Source organism: Tiliqua scincoides, chromosome 7, assembly GCF_035046505.1.
Source record: "Tiliqua scincoides isolate rTilSci1 chromosome 7, rTilSci1.hap2, whole genome shotgun sequence".
NCBI lineage: Eukaryota > Metazoa > Chordata > Lepidosauria > Squamata > Scincidae > Tiliqua > Tiliqua scincoides.
In genome coordinates, this window is record NC_089827.1 from 50581266 (window position 1) to 50606637 (window position 25372).

At 42.6% G+C, this 25372-nt stretch overlaps 1 protein-coding gene across 2 annotated transcripts in view; it reads left to right on the forward strand.

Annotated features, from left to right (window-relative positions):
- The window catches only part of CHST11 (carbohydrate sulfotransferase 11), a 218875-nt gene extending 194864 nt beyond the window's left edge, over positions 1–24011 (forward strand). For both annotated transcript variants that reach the window (XM_066634106.1, XM_066634107.1), the window contains exon 3: positions 23157–24011. In XM_066634106.1, coding sequence (XP_066490203.1) covers positions 23157–24011 — 855 coding nt within the window. The remainder of the gene's footprint in view (positions 1–23156) is intronic.
- The last annotated feature ends 1361 nt before the right edge of the window (positions 24012–25372 follow it).

Below are 25372 nucleotides of genomic sequence, written 5' to 3' on the forward strand. Positions count from 1 at the left end.
TGGTACTCACTTTGCTGCTGGAGGATAGTTTTGTCCTGGTGAGAGAGAAGGGGGGGGGGATGACGCTTTCCTGCTGCTGATGTTGGAGGCATTATCCAAGAGGATCCAATGACATGAATGCAGCCATTTTTACCACACCAAAAATACATGGAGCAGCTGTATTTGTGAACCAGTCTGCAAAGCCCTTAGAAGACAAAATGAGAAGGATAGAGCATGGACACACTAAAATTGTGCACTCCCAAATGGAATGCTTCATTCTTTAGCTATTCTGGAAACTTCTTTTGCAGGTTACCCTATTTGTACAACCCACAGGATCTTTTAGAATCCTAAGGAGGACGTATTCCATCTAAAAGAGTGTAAAGCTACAAACCTTTCCACATTTACCTGTGAGTAACTCCCATTGACTATAATGGGACTTACTTCTAAGTAGGCATTGGGCTCTAAATTTCTATCCCACATGGATACATTCAGTGCACGGTGGCCAAAAGACCTGAATTCTGAATGAGGGAAGCAAATTAAAGATGCAGAGGTGACTCAGTTATTTCAGCTTCCACATATCATGACTTCTCAAGAGCCATCCTAGTTTCTCCACATCTGAGGACAAGAAGTTCATTTCATTCAGGGGGGAAAAATGTTAGCTGTAATTTGAAATTGCCATCTTCAGATAATATTATGCAAACGATATTGATTATAAGCTGTTAGGATAGGTGCATTTCATTGTACCTTTTTGGCTTATTCGATTTATGTTGTTATCCAATTGCTCACACACAGAACACCATGTCCTGAACAAGTTTTGTTCTCTGGCTTGTCTCGGATGTCACTCCACATGATGAAGTATACTAATGAGCAATACTGAACTGGCATTCCTGCCAGGAAGGGTTCTCTCATGATAGCCTCCCCCCCCCCAGCTGTTGCACTCCTTGCCTCAGTGGGTTTCAGAAGCACCCTTTTTCATTTCAGAACCCGCCTGTTCTACCAAGCTTTCAACTTGTGAACTGCTGGTGAAACATGTTGTTATAGAAAATATGCATAGCCTGCCAGATGTTACTGGCTGAATTTGGCTTGTTGAGTGTTGGATCCTTCCCAAGGACCTGGGATATTTGCAGATATCTTTATAATATGTATCCCAAGAAAGGCTGCTTTCTATAGTTGGTGTGTAGTCATTCCATTTACCCCCAGGTTCTTAATTACTGTTTTAAAACTTATTTTATTGTGCTTGTGTAGACTTCATTGGCTGCTTCAAGGGGGCCAGAACTTACTCGGAACATGCAGTAATGATCTATTAAAAACACAGGGAGTTTGCATTTCGTCATCTCCATTTTCAAATCCCTTCCCCATACCCATGTGTTTCCTGAGCATGGCATTCCTGAGCATGTTTCCTGAGCATGGCATTCCTGAGCAAAGGCATACCTGTCTTTTGGACTTGGAAATGTTGGTTTTTTTGTTTATTCTTTGCTCTGGGACTGTTCATTCAAGAGTCTTTTGCCAAAGATCCTGTGAAGTGAGGAGAGTTAATATATAGTGCTTACAGCAATCCCTTCACAGTGTTCATCTTTTTTTTCAAATTACGTTTATTCTAGAATGAGAAGTTAACGCAGTGTGTTTGCTGCTTTGAAAGAACTCATCCGGGAGGCTGCAAGGTTGGGTTGTTGTGTTTCCAGAGACAACCTCCAGTCAATTTGGGTTATACTTTCTGCCTCCTGCTAGACCAGTGTTTTTTAACCTTAAGGTTGTGACCCCAATAGGGTCACAAAGCCTCACTTGTGGAGTCACGGCAGCTTGCAGGAACAAAATAGGTTGAAGACCACTGGAATAGAGCACCACCAGGTAAAGGGGGAGGCATCTGGTATACCCCTTCACGTACCAGGAGACTGTGTGTCAGTCTTGCTCAGGGTTTTAGCAATTGTGCTAAAATAGCTTTCACTAGTTCCAGGCTTCATAGTAACTTTTTCTGATTATAATGAACAGTGCTGTGAGGTCATAATGGAGGTGGGAAGTGGGTGGCAATGGGATAAGGAGTGGGCAGAAAAGGTCCTGGGTGGCGGGTGGGATTGACAGTGGATCTCCAGTTTCATACTTCATGGCATGGCATGAACAAGGTTGAAGAACACTGTGCTAGACCAGGAAGAGTCTACAGTGGAGCTAAGCTGAAACACCGCCCTCTAATTCTGCCCCATGCATTTGCAAGCTCTGTAGTTGTCTGGGTCTTTTCAGCTATTAGGGGCTAAACAGTAAAGGAGAGTGAAGATGGTGGCAAGCATCCTGTTGGCAGTGATGGCACGCACACCCCAATGTCTCAGCAGCAGGTGGCTGCCATTTCCCCCCCCCCAGGATTTATAGAGTAGGGCAGGAAGCGTTGTCCTTTTTTCTGATTGGTGTCAGGACAATGCTACTTCATCATATGATATCAGTCTGAAACCAGTCATAATGAGGGCAGTGTTTCCTGCCCTATCTGGGGAGGGAGGAATGGTGGCAGCAGTCACTGAAACATTGGACAGCGCTGTCACCACCACCAAAACTGCTAAATGGAAAACAGCAAAAGTGCTGCTGGGAAATTTGGGGAAACCTTATGCCTGCTGCAGAGCCCTCATTTTTCAAGATGAACTAAACCTTCAACTTTAGGACTAACCATTTTGTCATGTGGCATCTGAGAGATTTTGAGAAGGATGTCTCTCAGTGGATACCAAACTGGCCAATCTACATCGGGGCAACTCTGATGGGTACAGCACTGCTATAATTTCCTTCCTTCTGTAATTTCCAGCTGTAAGTGAAGCTGTTCTTGGACAGTTGTGCCAGGTGAGGTGCACTTGACTGCAGAGTGGGATCCAGTTAATAGATACGTGCAGTGAACTGGAACCGCTCTAAAAGTTGGCTTCCAAAGCACAACTTGCAGCCGTTTAAGGTGTGGAATAATTTATCTCCCAAATTGGAAAAAAAAAAATAATAATAACCCTCTTCAGGAGCTCAGCACAGGTTGTGGGCTTTCTAGAAAACTAATTATAAACTTTATCATTAACTGCCAGGACGAATTTTTCCTTCTCTTGGAAACTATTCAGTCAATTTTTGAGGGAGAGAGAAAAATTGTGGCTGTTTTTAATGCAATGTGTCAGTTTCATCCTCTCATGCTCTCAGCACCTCATTTTGCTTTTCCAGCAGCATTGAATCACTTTTTTCTTTCCAACAAAGCGCATAGAACACCGTTTTGCCCTGACACAAACCACAAGGTGCTCTTCTGAGAATTCTACTCATGCAACACTCTCAGTGGCCAATATGGCTTTCCCCTGAGCATGAGGCTACTTCGCTGTCCTCCATCCCCATTGCACAGGCATGGGGCGCTCCATTGACGGTCTTCAAGATGGTGTTCCTGTGTGCTTAGCAAACAGTTCTGTTCCCCTGCCAATTGGGAGAGGGAGCCAAAAAGAATGGAGAAAGAGAGAACCCAGATAGTGGTGGTCCTGGCGCTTTTCCTGCCAGGCCCCCTCCCATTTGTCGCCCTCCCAACCTGGAAGTAATTGCAATGACGTCATCTCCACAATTACTTCCATGCTGCCTCCCCCTTTCCCCCTTTGAAAAAGGAGGCAAGTGCTACCCACCTCCTGGAAGCGGTGCTTATCTCTTGGGCACTGCTGGAATCAGTGACATAGAGCTCTGATGGAGCCTTTTGCGCTGCTTAGCAGTAGCACTACAGGCTCAATCAGAGCTAGAAGCGGTACTGGCGATACGGAGCTAGAAGCTTCCGACTGGCTACCTGACCATTTTAAGGACTGCCCTCTTCTTCTCCCCTTTCTTTAGGGGAGGAGTGCAACCACTGTTGGGGTTGAAGCCATCATTAAGGAGTGCAGTCTCTGTTGGGGCTGCACACTGCAGGAGCGCGGCCATTGTTTGCACAGTTCTGGACTGTGGAAAGAAACTGGTGGCAGGAGGAGTGGGTCGTGGTGCCACCCCAAGCCTGGCGCCTGGGGCATTTGCCCCCATTGCCCCCACTGGCAATGTACCGCTTCGCTTAGATACAGAGTTGCTGATCTAATGGAATGGGTGTACTGAAACCATAGAGACTTGAGAGCCCAATCCTTCACCTCCCCAAGGCAGTGGCACCAAAATGGCTACCATTTGGTGGGGGGCCATCCTGTGGTGGGGAGCAGTTGCAGAATTACAGAAGTCTCCTCTGGGTAAGGGAACAATCTGGGTAAGCTTCCACAGTATGAGGGAGGTCTGCTCAGATTTGTACTAGTTAAATAATGGGATCAGGTTTGGAAAGGGGGTTAAGATTTGGGGGCTGCCACTACCACGGAATCTGCCAGACTCAATCCACCCTGCCCCCACTCCTGTTCCTGCTTCATTTTGCCCTCCCTCCACCCCACTGATTGCCAGTTGCTGGTGGCAAAGAAGGAACCTCCCACACTGTGGCATGACCAGATACACACGTATGCATACACATAAGGTAAACACATACACAATCTTTGCTATTGATCACATCAAGGGGAAAGCTTGAAAATCCACAGGCAGCCTGACATATTAGATGCAAACATTCATAAGAACGTATTGGACCATGAAATTTGACCACATCAAAAATTGTGTGTAGGTGGGCAATTGGGGCAGAAAATAGCATCTCCTCATCTAGTTTTCTACTCCCACATGTTTGTAAAACTCACTTTGTGACATTTTCCCCCACCCTTTATTAGATTAGCAGCCCTTTTGGGACAGGGACTCTAAAAGATCCTGTGGGCTGTCCAAAAAAATTATAGCAGTCTACACTATAAGCTCTAATCCATAGACTGTGTGTGTGTGTTTGTGTGTGGCTTCTAAATATCTACAAATATGTTCATTTGCAGTTGGCTTCTATAAGCCATTCATTCAAACAGTGATAATAGTAAAAGGTCCTCGGTTATGTCAGGAGGATACTTATCCTTTTAATGTTTTAGTATAAGTCTTTTAGGAATGGTGAGGACACTGAGAGTTCATTTTTGTTCTTTGTCTGTTAACTTACATGCTACAGGCAGATAATTCCAAAGTACATACATATCCAAAATACCAGCATTGTGACATCATAACCACACTGTGGATTCCCCCCCCCCACACACACACACACCTGTTGGTTGACACTGACAGGCAGGGAAGGAACAGAGAAGTTCACAGTATGCTCATATCCTGTCATACCATGTCACATGGTGTTTCATGGTGTCAAACTAGAGGTGGAGTTGGCATTTGCAGCCACAGTGTCATCTATAAGATCTAAGGGCCCATTTCTCTCAAACAGCAGATGAGGTAAACCTATGCCTGGATAGTACTGCTTCACGTTATGAGTGGGGACTCACATGACTGAACGCTCCTCCATCTCAAAAAAATTGCTTGCACTCAGAAGACTAGATTTCAGGGAGAAAGCATTCTAGCCTTACTGAAATGCTAGTTTTCTATGTGCAGGAATTATTTTTTTGTGGGGGAATATGTCATTATGTGAGCTGTCTCTCCAGTGGGAAAGCACAGACACAGGTTTACCACTCCTTCTGATGTAAAGGGGAACTAGACTATAGTCTCCTGAGGGAAAAGCCATGAGTTTAGGCTTCACAGGAACTATCCATGTTGACTTTTGGTGTAAAGGAAGAGAGCTCACTTTGGGCTTCTTAAACTACTGAGCTCCATGGGAGTTGTGACATTGATTTCAGCAGGCGTCTTAAGAAGTTTTGTTTTTAAAAAATCTTTTCCGGGTTGTATTTTGACATTGTTCTTCAGAAGAAAGACTCCTCTGAGGAGAACTAGTTGCTTGAGAGAACATGGTTGAACGGCAGATTTCCGTGTCTCCCTTCGCTCAAGCAATGCCTGCACTCAAACACTTGTGTCATCTCTTACTTTACCAGGGCTTGTTCTCTTTTGCATGTCATAAATATTAATTTCCACCAAATATCCCTTCCTGTCACTCAGCAGCTCTTGTTCCTCTCGCAGGCTTCTCAGCGCCCTGTGCCCATCCTCCCTTATCACACCAGATGTCACTCAGAGCCACTGGAAGCTTGTACCCTTTCAAGAGAAATCTGTTCTGCTCAGGGATGCATATGCAATATTTGACTATTCCTCTCTATATCATCTGACTGCCTTCTAGTGATCTATTCCTTTCATTTTCTCATTCATCCACCTTCCCTTGAAGGTTTTTTATTCACTTGCTGCTTTAGAGACCACTCTTGGGACTTCATTATGAAAAAAAAGCTAAGCCTTTAAAGCTGTGGTGCGTCAGTGGGTTCTTTTAAACACACACACACAGAACATATGTTGAAATGCAGGTATGCCATGGAGAATGCTATGCTTTATAAATTGCCTTAAAACTCATTCCCCAACAAGCCATTTGTTTCTGTTGTTATTTATCTGTATGGGAGTATTATGACCACTCATCTGGCCATTTCTTTTTTCTTTTTTATTGTGCAAAGGGTAAAAGATGTTCCATTCTACAGGGTTTCCAGTTCTCTGGCTTCTTGGCTGAGACTCACGCGCTCAGGTTAAGCACTATTTAAACACTTCAGGGAGGAACTGGCAAGGCTGTGGCACCGTTGAGATGAATCTGGCATTTCAGCAGGTTACTATTTGCATATGGTCAAAAAAAAGAAGCTGAAGGCCATGTGGGGCTGTCTTAACATTAGGGTTGCCATCATGTAGTCCTTGAGTGATGTTTGGAACAATTTTCTTGGCAACCTGAAATTCTGTTGTTTCATATACAAAACTGTTATCATTTCAGACAATCCAAAATAAATACTCTGTGTGTGTGTTTTCCCGCATTAGCAGAAATGTGCTGTAATAAAAGGGAGGCAAGGGTGTTTCTGTGCTTGCCAGTCCAATGTGCTGTTTCATGTTGTTGCATATGCCCCACAGGCAAACTGGAAAGGAGTACAAGCGTGGTGATTTCAAGATCAGGGCCCAAGCACGGAAACGGGGGATGGTACATTAGCCGCCTTGAGTCCCTTCAGGGAGAAAGGCAGGATAAAAATAAAGTTGTTATTATTATTATTACATTTGGAGATTTTGGGTGGGCTGGCCCAAGCTGCATTCTCAAAGGAGAAACGTGCTTGAGAATATTTCCCTATGTCTGCTGTTTAGTTCTTGTGAGATTTGCTGGAACTAGTTAGGAGCAGTGTTGGAACAGAACAAGATGCATTGCGAAGCAAGAGCTGCAGATCCAGGCCTTTTTCTAGAACAGAGAGTGTGCCTTTGCAGCAGTTGAACTAGACTTATAGTTTGAGAGAAAGAGACTTGAGCTTTCCTGTGTGATGTTCTCTCTCAAGAACTGCCAGCCCCAGAGTTCCATGTGCACAGAAGGAGGAAGGTGTGACTGGTCTGAGGCATGAAGCACCATACTAGTGAGAGACGTTGATACCAGGGACAGTGGGAGCCAGTGCTGTTGGCAGAATTTACCCTGTTCAAAATATATGAGGCTTACAGTGCAAGCCTATGCATCTCTACTCAGAAGTAAGGCCCACTGATTTTAATGGAGCTTATTGCCAGTATGTGTATGTATAGGATTGCAGCTCAAATGTCTAGTTCACAGTGCTATGGGGTGCCACAGCCATTAGCTTTTGGGGTACCAAATGTGAACCTGCAAGAGAAATTGATTTTGCGGAGATGATTCATGAATCTGCAATGAAAGACGCCAGAAAAATAAAACTTTGAATTGAACTGGTTTGCTTGATCCATTGTAATAATAATGCAATAATAATTAATAATAAAATCAACAGGATAATACCTATTTTATGAACAACCAAAGCATTACAAAATAGTGAGCAACTTTGTAGGGCTCTTCTTCAGCTTGGATGTCAGCAACAACAATAGCAAAATGAGGGAGGGCATAATAAAAAAGCTTCAAGGTGGACATGGTGCCATTTCAGAAATGTAAATCTTGTTTCAGGGTTAAAATAGAAACACCTACTTTATGGTGATTAATTAGAATGATGCCCGATCTCGGAAGCTAAGCAAAGTCAGGCCTGGTTACTACTTGAATGGGAGACTGCTTGGGAATACCGGGTGCTGTAGGCTTATATCATAGTCTTTCGAGACTGAAGGTTGCCAACCAACCATTTCACAGCTCATGAGATTGTATGTATGGGATGGGATCATGCAGTGAGGAGTGGTGCATGTTACAAGCTTGCAGTGGGCCCCCAAAAATGATACTTGAGTTCTTTTCAGGATGAATGGTAGGAGCTGAAATTTTAGGGTATATTTTACAGCACAAGCCTATTCATGTCTACTCAGAAGTAAGTCCCATTGTGTTCAGTAAGACTTACTCACAGGAAAGTATGTATAGGGTCACAGCCTTAGTTTAATACAGGGGTGCCCAAACCCTGGCCCGGGGGCCACTTGCAGCCCTCGGGGGCTCCCATTCCAGCCCTCAGGGAGCCCCCAGTGTCCAATGATCCTCTGGCCCTCCAGAGACTTACTGGAGCCCATGCTGGCCCGATGTAACTACTCTCAACATGAGGACAACTGTTCAACCTTTCACGTGAGCTGTGGGACAAGGGCTCCCTCCACTGCTTGCTGTTTCACGTCTGTGATGCAGCAGTGGCAGCAAAGGAAACGCCGGCCCTGCTTTGTGCAAGGCCTTTTATAGGCCTTGAGTTACTGCAAGACCTTCATTCATTAATATAAGTTCCATCTCTAATAAATTCATTTATGTAAATTTATTCAAATTTTAAATGTAAATTAATTCTTTTTTCCCCAGCCCCCGACACAATGTCAGAGAGATGATGTGGCCCTCCTGACAAAATGTTTGGACAACTCTGGTTTCATATCATCAAATGTGCAATAGAACAATTTATGCAGAGAAGTTGTTTTTCAGTATTACTCAGTTTAGGTCTACTACTGAAACCTGCCTATGTAATAGCTTCGACTTAGATAATTTGAGACTTTTTCCAACTCTGATCTAGTCCTAATAAAAGAGAACTGATAATGAAACTTTAATATTGGTCCTTCTTTAGCATTCAGTACTGCAGATGCTTTTGACTATGTGACAGATACAGTCACAAATATTTTGCTGCCCTTAATATTCTAATAATAGGACGGGCTTGTTGAATGGCTTGTGGTTGAATATTGAGTGGCTTATGTTGAATAGTCTGATTCTGTACAACAGTTCTGTTCTCCGATCTGTACCAAGGAGCTGCTGGTATTTGCATTGGTCAAATGTACAGGGTAATTGAATGCTTAGTAGTTCTTCATTCCTCAGCCAGCCACCAACACACCATTGTTTCGCTTTTTATACTAGTTCTCTTATCTAGCCCCTTTGAGCATATTATTATCCTCCTGTCAAATAGAAACTGAACTCACCTTGTCTCTCTCTGTGCTGCATTTTTCCAGAGGAACAACACAGGAGTCTTGTACTAACTCTGCATTTGATAAAATTATGTTTAATTTCCAGTACACCCTTTGCCTTAAGCTTTAAGTAAGCAAGCATTTTTTATTTATTGTGCCCTCAACGTACATGGCACTTTACAATAAATGAGAGGACAGGTCCCTGCCCCGAGGTACTCACAGTCTAGAAAGAGACACAAGGGAGGCAACAGAAGAAGGGGAGATTTGTCTGCAAAGGGGATTTTATTGTGGTCATGTAAATCTAGCATGTAAATCCATGTAACTGTTGAGAACAACAGCCATACCTGTTACAGGTCCAGTAAGTGAGAGCCCAATCCTATTCAATTTTCCAGTGCCCTTGTAGCCGTGCCAATGGGGGATGCATTGCAACCTGTGATGGGAAGGCAGTCAAAGAGGCTTCCTCAAGGTAAGAGAACATTTGTTCCCTTACCTCGGGGCTGCATTGAGGCTACACCAGTGTAGTTGGGTAGGATTGGGCCTTGAGTTATCACTGTAGGCATCCCTGATAAGTAATATGTTTGTTTGCTTTGTTTTGTGCATTAATTAGCTGCACTTCAGCAAAGCTTGCAGGCTGGTATAGCATGAGAAGAATAAAATTCTACAATATAGTGCCAAAAAAAAAAATAATAGAGTGGAAAGGCAACAGCATCAGTCAGTTAATATAGCCAGAATGATTAAGTGCAGGTGTGTGAGATGCTGGACTGCCTTAGAAAAAAGTCTTTCCTTGGTGCTGGGGGGGAGGCATTTCAAATTCAAGGCACCATAACAAATAATCAGCTGCACCCCACCAAGTACCTTATCCACAAGGGATGGGTGCCATATCCCCCTCTCCCTAAATCATACCTTGTATTATGTTTTTAAACCATAAATGTGGACAGGAGAGTAGTAATATAGATGTATGTTGTCTGAGGGCCAAATGAAACCTCAGTTGCATACTCCTGTCAAGAGAATGTAACAGGCATTACTTGAGTTTCGTATCTCAAAAAAATTATTTATGATTAGCTTTTCTTTCTTTTTCTTTTTTTGCTACAGCTCCTGCCTTTCCTCCTCCATCATCCTTCTTGCTGTTCGCTTCCCCTTTCCCTCTGAGTATTTTGGGATGTCTTGCTAAGGGGGCCAGAAAGAGTCTGGCTGGGGAATGAATTGCAGCTGTTCAGATGCAGCAGCAGCAGCAGGGTTAATAAGGGTTAATACAGAGTGAGAAAAGAGCATCCCCTTTTTCCTCACTGGCACTTGCGGTCTGCTAGCTGTCTTTTTAAATGTTCAGCTGAGCATGGCAGAGATTCTCCACTTCCAGCGATGGGACAATCTAGCCTGCCATTTATATCCATTTGTGTCCTCCCCCAACCTCTGCCTCCTAACTGCAGATTCAGGCAAAAGCATACAAATTATTAAAACCTAAGAAGGAGCAGATGTTTTGCATCGATTTTAATTAAAGCAGGACCACGGTAGTGGCATTATCTTTATCCTCCAACTTGGATGTGTGCTCTGGGGCAAGTTCCTGTTATTTGTGTCTAAGTTTTTGGCCTACTGTAGACAAATGTTTGTTCCCCCCCCCTTTTTTTTAATTTGTTGACTTGACATCTCAGATGAAATTTGAATGTTTACTGGCTTTGTGCTCACCTTTAATCACAGATTAAAGCTGAAGATAAAATTAAACAAAAAGGGTGGATTGCATAATCTGAAATGTGCTGGTTGTTGTGGAGATGTTTCTTGCTCATGTTTCCATGAGCAGCATGTATACTAAAAAAACAACAACAATGATAGCAATGCCTGTGGAATTTGCGATGCCAGGTTGTGCTGGAGATGGTGTGAATTAAAGGTGAAATCTATAGGGCTGTGTGATCCCTGTCCAGTCAGTTTGCAACCCAGCTCATGTGTGTTCTGATAAAAATGTTTCTGTCCCTTCTTTCAATCCAAGATTCCCAAGGTAGTCAACCCCACATGTCAAAACAATATCATAAAATTTACAGCAAATAAAATTCAATGGATAAAACAGCTGATGGGCCACAACATTAAAGTGGAAGATCATTAAAAGCCAGCAAAAATGAAAACATCTTGACCTGCCACCTGAATACCATAAGGGAGAGCATATAAATTGGCAGGCCATGTCAGATATGAGTTAGCACAACAGAAAAGGGCCCACTCCTCATTGCCATCCACTGCACATTGGGGAGTGGGGATGCTAAGCTAAGCCCGCAAAGAAGATCTGGGCAGATTCATATGGAGAGAGATAGTCTTTCAAAGGGACCCTGGGCCTAATTACATCATCATACCAGCTTCTGAAAATGGGTTGAATGGCATTGGGATAAACGTAGGTGGTGGTGTGAGCTGAGCACATGGCGAAGCAACCAGGCAACCATTTCAGCATGTACCAGACTCTGCTTGGAAGTCTTCCACCCACAATTATAATCTGTCAAGAGCAAATGCACAGCTAGAACCCTTGTGGTGGTGGGGGGTGCTGCTTGAAAAGCATTTGGAGCTGGAAAATGGCTGGCAAGGAAAGCGTTAAGTATATTCTTCCTACTGCTTCTGCATTCTGAATTTCCCTCCTGCCAAGGTGACTCTGCCATGTTGAAAAATACACTTTGGGGCACCATTTGTTGGCGTGTAACCTATAATTTGCCCCTCAGTTACCACTGCAGCCATAGACAACAGTTTATCACCCACGTAGGCCACTGTGCTCATTTGTTCCTTTTTAAAATTCACTTATTTAGAAGAATTTTTGCCTTTAAATATATTTAATCTTTCAGAAACTCTGATTTTCAAAAGACTGCTCTAAGAGTTCAACAGGCGAAAGTGAATCCACAGAAAGCAGCAGTTCTGTCAAGCTGACATTTTCACATAAACTGTTCAAAGGAGTAGCAAGTGTTAAAGAGTACGGTATATAAAGCGTGGCTGAAAATTATTTCAATTCAGAAGTGGTGATTTGAAATTTTAAAATCCCATTTTGACATATGGAATTACCTAGAGAACAAAAAAAAGCACTTTCATTATGTAGAAACAACCCTGACAAGAGCTTTGCCTTGTTTTCAAACGGCATGAAACCACTGCACATGAAAATGAGCAGCCGTCTCTGATGAGAATACTTCTGTCCATTTTGCCCTTTCATGTCAGTTGAAATATGGCTTCCTGATAGCTGAAGACTCGTACATTACCTATTATGCACACGTGGCTTTCATTTTACTCTTCAGTTTCATATTATCAGCATGGCTAGTTGAACGGAGAAAATGAGCACCTTCCCTTGAGAAAAACAAAACAATGTCAAAAGAGTGGAATAAAAAATGCCAAATGGAAACCTGTTCCAGATGTGTATAATTGCAGGCAAGCCAAAGGATCTCGTAAGTAGTACCTTTCAGAGGTCATCGTGATTGAAAAGAAGCTCAGAGGTTTCAACCACAGGATGTTAATTTCACCTGTACAGAAAGGAGGACTATAGAGGCTACTGTTTCTCAGCAGAACACTGTTCTACCCAGGAGGGAATTATGAATGGGAGCTGCAGAATAGTGTAGACTCTGCATTGGGAAGTAAAACAAACCTTTTGTGTTGTAGGACAGAAAAGGTACAACTGTTTCCACCCCACTCTTGTCAGATTGTTTGGGTGTTCACTGAACTCCCCATACAAAATCCAGGCTCCACAAAGTTGTTGGTAACTTATTTATTAGCATGGATGTATACTGCTCCCAGGCAGGGCTCTTAACACCAGCCTGAAGCAGGCTTCCTCCTAGCTAGGCCCAAGAGAAGAGAGTGAAGCTGGGTAGCACTGACAGGGACAAGGAATGGTTAATTCCACTGTATCTAAATGCAATTCGGATAAAACTCTGTTTTAAAAGTAGAATTCTTGTCCTCTTTATGGCAACAAAGCTTAAACTCAAACTGGAACTAGATGCTCTGAAATCAGAAGGTTTTGAATAGTTTAAGGCCGATATGATGTAAAAGGAAAGATAAATATACAAAGAAAAAGAATTGAATGGTGGTTAAAGCCGGCTTTCTCTTATCACTGGCTGCCTCTTGCACCTTAACAAAGTACTCCACAACTAAATGACTGATGTGAGAATGGTTTTGACTGCCCAGCTGCAGAATACTTTGTTCTCTTTTCCCCATTGGAAGAAGAGGTGAAAAACTGGGTAGGTGCAAAACTGGCAGCTTGAACCAGCATACAGTGTGCTCTCGAGCTTGTTTGCCAGTTCAGTTATGAAGCTGGGAAGAAACTGCGAAGAGTGCTGTGTTCTTCTTCTTGGTGCTTGTCTTCATGCTAGGGAACAGAGAAGCCAGCCTCCTCCCTGTGATGGATTGCTTAATAAACACAAGGTGATGCCAAACATGTCCACGCTAAAAACTGAGAGTAGGTGCCTCCATTCGTAAAAGAATGAGCTTCAAGTTGGGAAGTCCTGGTTCAAATTGTGCTCCACCCATGAACTCACTGAATAGACTTAGGCAGGCTCCTTTCTCCTTGCCCTAGACGCCTCTTCTCAACTGTATGGTAAGAGTACAACCAACCAACTTTCTAGGGTTGTGGTAAGGTTTACAGCAAGATAAGCTCCGGGAAAGTGCTATGAGCATGACATCTTGGCTGAGTAGTCTTCTGACAATACATCAATGCCCACTGTGCCAGCAAGCCCTACTGCAGATTTGAGTGGCAGATCAAAGGAGCCTTAGAGGAGGGCTTCTGATCACCCGAGTTTCTCCTCTGTGCCCTCTACAGCATTCTGTCCCACCACTCTGGGCTATGTTTCCTTTCCTTCCTTCCTGACTCCAGTTCAGTACTTGTCAAAATACTCTCAATTGCCAAAAATGCTGAACTCAATTTTTGAACACCCGCCAGCATCTTTACAAATCTGTATGGATTGGCATGTGTTATAAAACTTGTTCTGAGCTTGAAGTCTCATTTGTGTATTTAGCAGTGAGGGCACCTAGCACATATATCTGCTTGGTGTCCCAGAGGGCCATTCTTGGTATAAATAACTCTGTTGTACAAACACTTAAGTATTGAGGTGTATTATAACTGCTGGTTCTTGGCCCACCCCCCTGCTCTCCCATCACCCACCTGTGGGCCCACCCGCCGCCCACCCTCCTCTGCCCTAAAACGCCTCCTTTCTGCTCTCCCCACTCCCCCCCAGACCCCTTCACCAGTCGAGCTTGGCTGGCACAGACTCGCCTGTCTCTGTCGGCACAGAGGCTGGATTTGGCCTCCAGGGCCAACACACATCCATGGATAGCCTAGCTGACGTCCAAGGACGTACAAACGTACTTTATGGCACGTTTGCAGCCGGTGCAAGGGATTTGTGCCATCCTTGGACAGAGTTAAGATTGCGCCCTAAGACTGTCCTAGTGGTTCAAGATGTATCTTGAGAAGAAGTAACAGATACTTGAGAAAGCTGCCATTTTTGTCTCTTGCTTTCATTCCTGCTGGGAGTCTTCATGCCTCAGGTGGGACAGGAAATCTGACAAGGATGCAGAAGCAAAAGAAAAAAGAAAAAAGAAAGAAAGAAAAGGATCTGGCATCTTCAAGCAGATCAACGGAGTGAAACAATTGAGACCTGGCAAGTGTTCAGAATTGTTGAAAGGGTTGTAATGGAAGGCAGACAACAGCTGTCTGCCACTGGAAATAGAATAATGAATAGACAGAAAGAAAAGAAGAAGAAAAATTACTCAGAAGCTTTCTGAAGAAAATAAGCCCTTGAAAGAGGTGAGGTTCCACCATGACTTGCAACCAATTAGGCATATGCTTTTCCCCTATTAACAACAAGGAATTTTCCCAAGAAGCAAGGGGGTTGTTGGGCCATCTCATTCTTATTTTGAAAGTCTGCCATCACTTTGAACTTCAGAAGAAGCAGGACGTTAGGCTGCATCAAAGTCATCTCTTGGGAGCTCTACAGTGGGGCAATATGCCTTCTATGCTTTTTCTGAATATGAACATTTCCAGCATTTTCTTACTTCAGTTTGTTGAATGATTTGGAACAGGGGTGTCAAGCTCCTTTCAAACCAAGGGCCAAATAGCATTTATGATGCCTGCTGAGGGTCGGAAGTGATGTTATTAGGCAGGAAATGATGTCATTAAACAGGTCTTAACGAAAAATAAGCACTTTTTCCTCACAGTTTCCCCCTTTTAAAAAAGGAAAAGAGGAAAAGGTTCAATCCCCACATCTTCCTTGGGAGGGGAGTTCCATAACTGGGGAGCCATCAGCAACAAGGCTGCGCTTTTGGTGACAGTTAATCTAACAGAAGTGGAACAAAAAGTACACGTCTGATGATTACCTGGGCACATGATTGTGGCACCAAGCACAGTGCGATCTCTGAAACAGCTGTGAGGAACAGGATGAAAAGGATGAATCATGTAGGCATTATTGAAAAAGAAACCTTGTTCATTTTTTGGTTACATAGTAGCTAAAGCTACAAAAGAAGAGTATGGTTGATGGAAAGACTTGAGAACCATTTTCTCTGGCCACCTTTGCCTATCATAAGATTGCTAAAAGCCTTTTCGTGTCAAAGCCGTTTTAGGCTGGTGGTCCTCAACTTTTTCATACCACAACTCCAATATGTAAATAAATAAAGTATGAGATGGGGACCCCCCCATGGATCCCACCCCTCCTAAAACCCTATCTGTTTACCCCACCCCACTGCCGCCTACTCCCTGCCCCATTTCACCCTCCTGCACTGTTCATCTTAGTAAAATAGTCATTAGAGAGAGCAGAAAAAGTTGCCATGAAGCCTGCACTAGTGAAAGCTATTCTAGCACAATTGCTAAGAACCTGAGCAGGACTAGGACACAATCTCCTGGTACCTAAAGGGGTACGCTTTTACCTGGTGGTGCTGTAGTTCAGTGGTCTTCAACCTTTTTCATTCCTGTAAGTTGCTGCAACCCCACAACTGAGGCTTTGCCACCCCATTGAGGTCCCAATCCCAAGGTTGAAGAACATTCCTGTAGGCAATATCATGTCTGGACCTCAAGGAATCTGGTTTTGTTTCATCCTGGTCCTCCTCAAATTTTGGAGTGGATAACCTTGATTAAATAAAACCTCCAGTGGTCAATTTTCATTTTGAAATGTTTTGAAATGTTTCAAAACATGAAATATTTTCATCTAACATTTTCTAACTTTAGAAGTGATGTGCTGACCAATATAAAGACCATTTCAAATGTCAATAACTTCATCTGATAAAAATAGAGGATTATATTTCCACCAAAATGATCAACAATAAATCAACTTCTTATGCTAACAAGCCTAGATAAATCCACATGCCCTGCACCTTCCACGTAATTAGGCAATTGTCACAATATATAGCACAAAAAAAAAAGAAAACCAGACATTCTTCTAACTTCCCAAAAGAGAAAAATCACATGCGTATTTGTTTCCTTCTGATCTGTTTCATACTTAATGTCAATGAGTGATACAAATGGCCATTGTGTTAAACTGGCTTATATGAAGTCAGAATATTGATTTTTATAGCTGGGGAAAAAAGTCATCTCATTGTGGCTTTATCCCATAACACTTCTCAAAATTAGCCTTGTGAATCACCCCTCCGTTTCTAAGTCAGAAATCAGATTGATTTAGGACCTTTCAAGTCAGTTCAGAGCTGCAGCCTTTGATGACTTTGAGGATAGAATGGATGTCATTTTACAAAGCGAAGTGGTAAAGCTGTATGTATTTAAATCAGCAGCCTGGGTCTCTTTATTGGTGCCACTTGTGGGGGGGGGGCTTGTTGATATTGTCCTGTAAATGTACTAGAATAGTGGCAGTGAGCCATAGCTGTTGCAGATGCTCTGAGTCTCTGAATATTGGTCTCTGAAGCTTCCAAAAATGTTTACTGAGCTGCCTGCTACAGCTTCCTCATTCATAGCACAATATGCATTGGTAGTTTTGCGGAACCATTTTAGTCTAATGCAGTTTGTTGGCAAGTCATATTGTAATTAAGTTTTTACTTGGCTTCTGGTATTTAATGGGAGCTTTTTATCTGTGTGAAAAGCTCTCTAGATGCATCAGTAGAGATGCACGGATAGCAAGATGCTGCTGCTGGTGACTCCCAATTTGCTGCCATTAAGCCTGTGAATAAAGGGCATCGTAGGTCAATTACCTCCTGTTCACATTAGTGAGTGGCAGTTACAAATGGGACTGCAAGATCAAGGTTAAGTAAAACCTTGTTTGAGCAAAATACAAATGCTCAAAGGTGGGCTGGATAGTAACAGGAATTAGGCTCCAGCAGCTTCATCTGTTGTCCGATTTGCCCAGAAAATGACTCTAACCTGGGAATATCTTGCTGCTGCTTTTTTAGCAAGATTATTTAAATTATGTATTGACTTTAAAAGGCTTATAAGAGTGCCATCACAACAGCTCCTTCCTGATGTAGAAGTGCTGGCCATCCCGTGGAACGTAACATCATGGTTATTATGGCCTTGATTAGAAGCCTATCAGCTTTCCAATGTTGGTTCCACTTGCTGCTATGCCTGTACACTTGCTTAAATTCCAACAGATTGGAAGTTGATTGGACGATTAGCCTCTTGTTTGGACGATTACTAACACCCATTTTAGGGAGTGGGCATCCAAAAGATTGTGCACATCAAATAACCCCAAATATGTAAATTATATGCTAATTCTGTTCCAAATATAGGTTCTTAGAATTCACTGCAGTGGATTCCAGACTCATCATACAAAAGATTTACAGGCTGGCCTACTTATGACTTTATCTGGATAGAAAGCTGCTTTTTGGGATATGAGATTTCATGCCCTGGCTGTGTAACACTGAGCATAACTTGACACTCTATTCCTTTTGATTGCATGAGGCCAGTAAATGCCCCATGGCCAACCATGCTAGGATTGGAAGCTGGTTTTAGATTTTTCTCTTCTGGCTCAACATGTTGGCACTGACCATAATGGTTAAAGTCAACCCGGTCTGTTAAGCAGGGTTCATTAACCTATTCTAACCTTGGTTTTAAACCCTGGTTAGTATTAACCAGGAAGACAAATACTACTGCCGCCAGTAATCCCCCCCCCATCCTTTCCAAACATCTCTTCATCTCCAAGAGCACCACCAAAAGTGCCCCCCATCCTACTTTTACAGTCTACTAGAGTTTAGGGCAAACTCTGGCAACATATAACTAGTGTCATATAACGTATCCAAAGTCTGTGATGTCCTCCAATACCATTGTGTGACATAGCTGTAGAGTATATTCTTTTCAAATCTTGTGAGTCCTTATAAATGGCAAAAGGTCTTGGTTGCTGTTAATCTCCTTAGCAAATGAGGCAGAGTTGGGTAATTAATCAGACATAGCGACCTTGTGAGTTACAAGAGAAGTTGTTGCCAAGCTAGTCTTCATGAACAAGAGACATTCTTCTTAATTGGGTCAACATCTACAAGTGTGCAAATGTTTAACTTTCATGGTGCTTTCTGGTACACAGGAACTAAGTGGCTGAAACTAGAATTGCCATTGAAACCCTGTAAAGAACTTCTGATTTGAGAGTAAGGGCACAATCCTAACCAGGTCTACTCAGAAGTAAGTCCTATTTTGTTCAAAAGGGCTTACTCTCAGGAAAGTGTGGTTAGGATTGCAGCCTGTCCCATTGAACTTACCAGGACATACTTCTAGGTAAGCATGGGTAGAATTCCTGTATAACATGCTGCTGGATTTAAATAGTCTTCTTTTGGAATGTAATCTTGTTTTAATTTAAAACAAACACACTTAATTTGTTTTACCTACAACTTCCTAATTTGTTTTAATTTGTTTTGCCTTGTTTTAATTATATTTTTGCATGTTTCTTGAGCACTTCAAATTGTAAAGAGGTGACATACAACACTAGCCTATGCACATTTACTCAGAAGTATGTCAGGTTGTCTTCACTGGGGCTTACCCCTAGGAAAATGTGCATAGGATTGCTGCCTTATGCATTTCAGAACATTGAAAAAAATTTTGAAGTCATTGCAAATTGACTTTCATGGGGACTTTGGAATCCTTCAGCAAGTACTCTCACTCCCAAACTGAGACTGGTTTGTAAAAGCAAACAAACAAACAATTCACCTTAATGAGCTCCTAAATTTGACCATTCAGAGAGGGGTAAGCAAAAATGTCATATTTTCTATTTTCTTTCTGACTTGATGAGAACTTTTGAAATAACTCAATGATTTTTCTAAAAAGATTGTTTTGGTGCTTTGTCAAGTACCTGATTTCCACTCAGCATGCAGCCAACCACTAAAAAAAAAATAGCTACATTAAATTTATTTACTGCTTCTGCACTTTTCCTGCATGAAATCTTACCTTCAGTGCAAGCATGAGAGCTCTAGGCTAACAAGTTTATTGACTTAGGTCCCGGAAATGTGGTTTACTTTGAGTACCAGCACAGACTGTAGAGATAACAGGGCATATTTTCCATGTGAGTGGCAATATTCAATAGTCAGTGTCAACACCAGTGTGGAAGAGCTTGCTGTTATTTGAACCTTAGTCATTTTAAATACACTGAGGTGTCTGAAATCACAATGGCTCCTCAATCTCTCTGGCAATCCTCGTAATTCCATAATAATACCTTTCCCATTCACAAAGCTTTCAGAATATCCAAATGTTAACACAGACGTTAAATCATAAATCAGCAACTCTATAGAATAGCCATCAGACTGTTTTATCCCTGTGCCTCTCTGTAATGTCCAAAATGGATAATGTATTTAGGCACAGAGATTTAAATATGCACTGACCCCTTAAGCATTATACAACCTCTAAAAATGTCATCTCACTCTCTTTTTCCTTTTTCCTAGAAGAATCTTGCTGCAGGCTTGTGTTAAGAACCCTGCTAGAGAGCTGTATGAAAACATGCTAAAGTGCCAGGTTCCACAAGAGCCGATGTTAATTTAAATCTGTAGACAGTGTACAATATAGATCATGAGTCCTTCCAAATTTACCCAGTTAGGACAGCTATGAAAATGCATGCAGAAATCCATTCCTTGATCTGCTTTACAGCTCTTGAGGTTGTTTCAGAAGTATTGTATGATCTGATTTGACTTTTTGGTACACATGGTTCATCAGTATTTGGATACTTGTGATGACTAATGAATTGGACAATAACTCTGACCGATGTATAACCAAGTTGGTGTAGGACTGCATGTATTACACTGTGTCGGTTTTATTCCTTTTGTGCATCTCATCTGGTGGGAGAGGGATGGATGACAGGGCCAGAATGGGAGTAGGCCTGAGAAGCTTTAGCTCTTTGTTTCTCACTGCATCAGAGGATATGAAGGTACATGAATGTTCTCTGATTTGCAGACTGGTGACCCCAGTTGTGACCTGAAAGATGCTTTATATCAGTTATCTTATGACATCTGAACCAACTTTAACCCATTTCTGCCCAGCCCACAGGTGTACACATTTGATCCCTGTTGCGACTATGCAACATTGGGCAAAAATGGCTTAAGGAAAGTATTCTCACCATATTTTGTAATGTTCAGTACTAAGTTATCTTCCATGGTAGCCTAGGTAATTCAGGCTGGGTTCTAAAGGCTTTGATTAGCAGACAATGCCAACTCCTTTGTGACTGATGCAGGGCCTTTGACTACTGCGTATTTCATTGAAATGTCCTGCCCAGCAGCATGAACCACATTTCATACTTGGTGTTCCTTCTCTAGATCTGTGATAGAAAACTCAACTTCAGATGACTTGTTAAATGTTACCAGAGAAGAGGTAATGACCCAGAGGGAAGATTTGGTCTATCCAGAGGGCTAGTCAGAAATTTCCACTTTAGAATGACTGAGTTAGGGCCAGTCTTAAACCAGGAAATTGCTTGAATCGGGCCTGGCTCTGTGCCTGTCTATGCTTCCTCACTATCAGCCCTATACATGTCAACTCAGAAATAAGTCCCATTGTGTTTAGTGAGGTTTACTCCCAGGAAAGCATGTATAGGATTGCAGCCTGTGTGTACCACCTGTTATGTTGAATATTTATCTTGGGGGAATAAATAGGGCTACCTTCTGGTGTGTGTATATATGTGTATTTATGGCTCTGCTATAAGATTCCTTCCCTCAGAAGGTTGAATTATACTGCAAGGTGTAGGGGGCAGAATCTTATAGCTATAAGATCAAACAAATTATTTGCTTATAAATGGCATGAATAAATATAGATTCATAAATCCTGGTGTGTAACTATATCATCGTATGTGACACGAACAAATCATGTATGCAAATCATGCATCAGAGTCCTGAGAGGGGCTCCAAACACAGTAAAAATGAAGTATTCCATTTGAACAAATGGAGGGAAGTGCTAAGATGCTCATTGCCTGAGTCACCATCTGGTTTAGAGCTAGCCTTGTCTTTCACAGATAATATTTTCCCAACAACTATTATCCTTGGTTTAGGAATAAGCTCTCTTCCCCACCCCCTACCCCCATATAACTCATCATTGCTTCTAACTCAAGTGCATAGAGCAAGCATCCACTTACAAAAATTCTGAATCATTTCCTGAACTTGAGAAGGCCTGTAAGGGCACAGACAATTCTGTGTAAAATATCCTCCTGCCTTAGGACAAGCAGTAAGACCTTCTGAGTTTCTATGGTCTGATGCTCAGCACCTCCAGGTCCAGCTATGAAGAGCCTCTCCTCTTTTACCAGCTCTTGGGGGAGCAGTGATTCTGGAGAGGTTACTTGACTTCCAAGATTCCTGGTTTGAACCAGAAGTCCTTGACCCTTCCAGCCTTCCCTTCCATATTTTATTGTTTCTCTGGAAGCAGGAAACCATTGGGGTTTGCACAACTACATCCTTGAGAAGCAGAAAAGACAGATCTAACAGAGGATATGTTGGATATTTTCTGACAAAAACTGCATAGGGCTGAGCCCCTTTGACCTCTTATTGATTTGACTGGCATGGAGACCAGTGCTGATTGTTTAAAAAAAATTCAGCAAGGAATCCTCAGAGAATAGCAGACATTTCAGCAGACTTTATGTCACTGGCCAAGGTCATAGCCAATGAGTAAGCCAAGGCTATTAATCCTAGAGTGAGACCGACATCAGCGGCAAGATCACATACTGTGTTTATTTTCATAGGCTTTTTGGAACTGGTGCCCTCCTGCTGAGTCTCAGCAGAGAAGGTCAGGCTGAGTTCTGCGCTTCCTTTAGAAATGAGTTTTGACTATAGGGCAGGAGAGTTCCTTTTCTATATGTAACTGGGAGAGCTAAGACATTTTCAACCAGGTATACTGAAAATAAATTTAGCACTCGATATACTGTATAAATGTACAGTTCTTTAAATGTTTCAGCAGAACAGAAATCTATGTGATGCTTCTGCTTACACTGATTTACCCTGGTGATTGTAACTGTTTCTGCAGACCTGTTCGTGCCTATTAGGTTAGCCATGATTATGATAAACTAGGAATGGGATCACCAGGTTCTGAGGTTATTATAGTTCTAATGACCAGGAGACTGTGCTGGGAGATATGAGTTGGCTGTCTCCATCATGCCCTATTTGTAAACTTCCTGGTAACTAGTTGTCCATTTTTGGAATGCTGAACTGGATGGATCTCATCCCTGGCAGGTAGTTCTTATGTTCTAGTATGTGAAATGTTTCAACAGGGGCTCATACTCTGCTGGTCCATGTGACTAATGGGAACCAGTACAGGCTATGAAACCTGGGACACTTATGTTCTAGTTCTCAGTCTAACATGCCTCATATAGAGACATATGAATTGTATAGTATTTTAAAATGCTGTGGGAATCATAATGTAGTGTAATTCAATAGAGGCTTATGGGTGATGAAAAGTATCAGGCACTGAACCTCTGCATATAATATGACAGCCACCAGAGTTTCCAAACTGTACTGAGTTGTCCACATCTGTGCTTTCTTTACAGTTGGAATTTTCCAGCACAGCAATCCTTCATCAGATCCGAAGAGATCAAATCACAGACACATGCCGAACCAACAGCATGTCCAGCAGAAAGCGTCGTGTGCTGACACCCAATGACCTGAAACATTTGGTAGTGGATGAGGATCATGAATTGATATATTGCTATGTACCCAAAGTGGCCTGTACCAATTGGAAAAGAGTCATGATGGTCTTGACTGGAAGGGGCAAATACAGTGATCCCATGGAGATACCAGCAAATGAAGCACACGTCTCATCCAATCTGAAGACACTCAACCAGTACAGCATTGCAGAAATAAACCATCGCTTGAAAAACTACATGAAGTTCCTGTTTGTCCGTGAGCCGTTTGAGAGACTAGTGTCAGCCTACAGAAACAAATTCACCCAGAAGTACAACACTTCTTTTCACAAGAGATATGGTACCAAAATTGTGAAACGCCAAAGGAAAAATGCAACCCAGGAAGCTTTGCATAAAGGTGATGATGTGAAATTTGAGGAATTTGTGGCTTATCTCATAGACCCACACACCCAAAGAGAAGAGCCATTCAATGAACACTGGCAAACGGTCTACTCGCTCTGCCATCCTTGCCACATCCATTATGATCTCATAGGGAAATACGAGACACTTGAAGAAGATTCCAACTATGTCCTTCAACTTGCAGGAGTAGGCAACTATCTCAAGTTCCCCACCTATGCAAAGTCTACTAGAACTACTGATGAAATGACCACAGAGTTCTTCCAGAACATCAGCTCGGAGCACCAAACACAGCTCTATGAAGTCTACAAACTTGATTTTTTAATGTTCAATTACTCATTGCCAAGCTACCTGAAACTGGAATGAGGCAGTGAGCCACCATGAAACATAAAACCTGTTTTATTTAAGATTTTTATTTGTCACAATTACATATGAAGAATGGATTATTTTGTAAGTTAATTTTTTTTTCTTTTTGAATGATGCTGCAAGCAGCACTGTTGAAATTTATTATTTAAATTTTCTGTAAGAAAGGACAGCTCTGTTTGCAGGGTAAGAAAATTGCGGCAACTGTAGCTCTAGACATAACTAGTAACTGCGATGCTGTTTGGGGGGAGCAAATGTTCTTTTTGTCCTGTTGAATCTTCTTTTCTTTTGCATTCTTCATAAATCCTAGCCTTTATATTATTTATGCTTATTTAAGAACACAGTAGATTCCATGTTAGAAGCTGAAATGCGACTTTGTGTGGACTAAGAATATATTTCCTTGGTGGAACTTGCCTCTGTTCCTCATGTTCTCTGCATTACTGAATGTTTTCACTAGTGGTGAATATGGGAAAATAATGGGAACCTTGGAGTGGAGCTGGATTAGAAGGGCCCAAGGAAACTATCAGCTAAAATGTATTTGGAAGCATCTTGAGGCTGTAGATCAATGGTAGAGCACCTGTAGAAGGTCCCAGGTTCAAACCCTGGCATCTCCAGGTAGGGCTAGGAAAGTCTCTGGAGATTTCTCACCATTGTAGACAATGCTGAGCTGGAGGGACCAATGGTCTGAGTCTCAGTATAAGGCAGCTTCCTGTATTTATATGTTATGATTTGTAAGACAAACTCTTATGCCAACAATTGCACACTGAGAATGGCCCAACACAGAGCTGCTGGAATTGAAGGTGACTAACAGCCCAATCCTATCCCCAGTGGCTCTGCCGGGTGCAGCAGTGCCAAGATGGCTACACTGCATCCGGCTGCACCACCGGTGCTGCCGGAGACCTCCTGGGGGAAAGGGAGCTTTCGTCCTCTTCCCCTAAGTAAGGGGCCACAATGGGTCTCTTCCATTGTGTGCCAGCTATTTTGCTGGTGCAGACTGGAGGAGTTCCATGTTGGGCTCTTCAGCCCAACAAGGAGCATAGGATCCAGTGGAGTAGGGCTCCTCCAGTTTCATCCCCTCCTGTCCTGGTTCCTCCCCATGCCCTGCCCTTCCCTCACCCTGAAATGCCTCCCCTCCCACCCAGAAGCCCCGCACTACTACTCGGTAGTACACCTTACTGTGGGCGCTCCCTGGCATTGGCCTCCTGGTGCTGGGCTCAGCGCTCCTTGATCTCCCTGTGCTGTAAACATGCTTTACGGCATATTTATGGCACCCAGTGCTGGCACTGGGAGAGTATAGGATTGGTCCTAAGACCTTCATTCTAGTCAATATGTTAAAATGTCATACCTCTGAACATGCAGAAGTC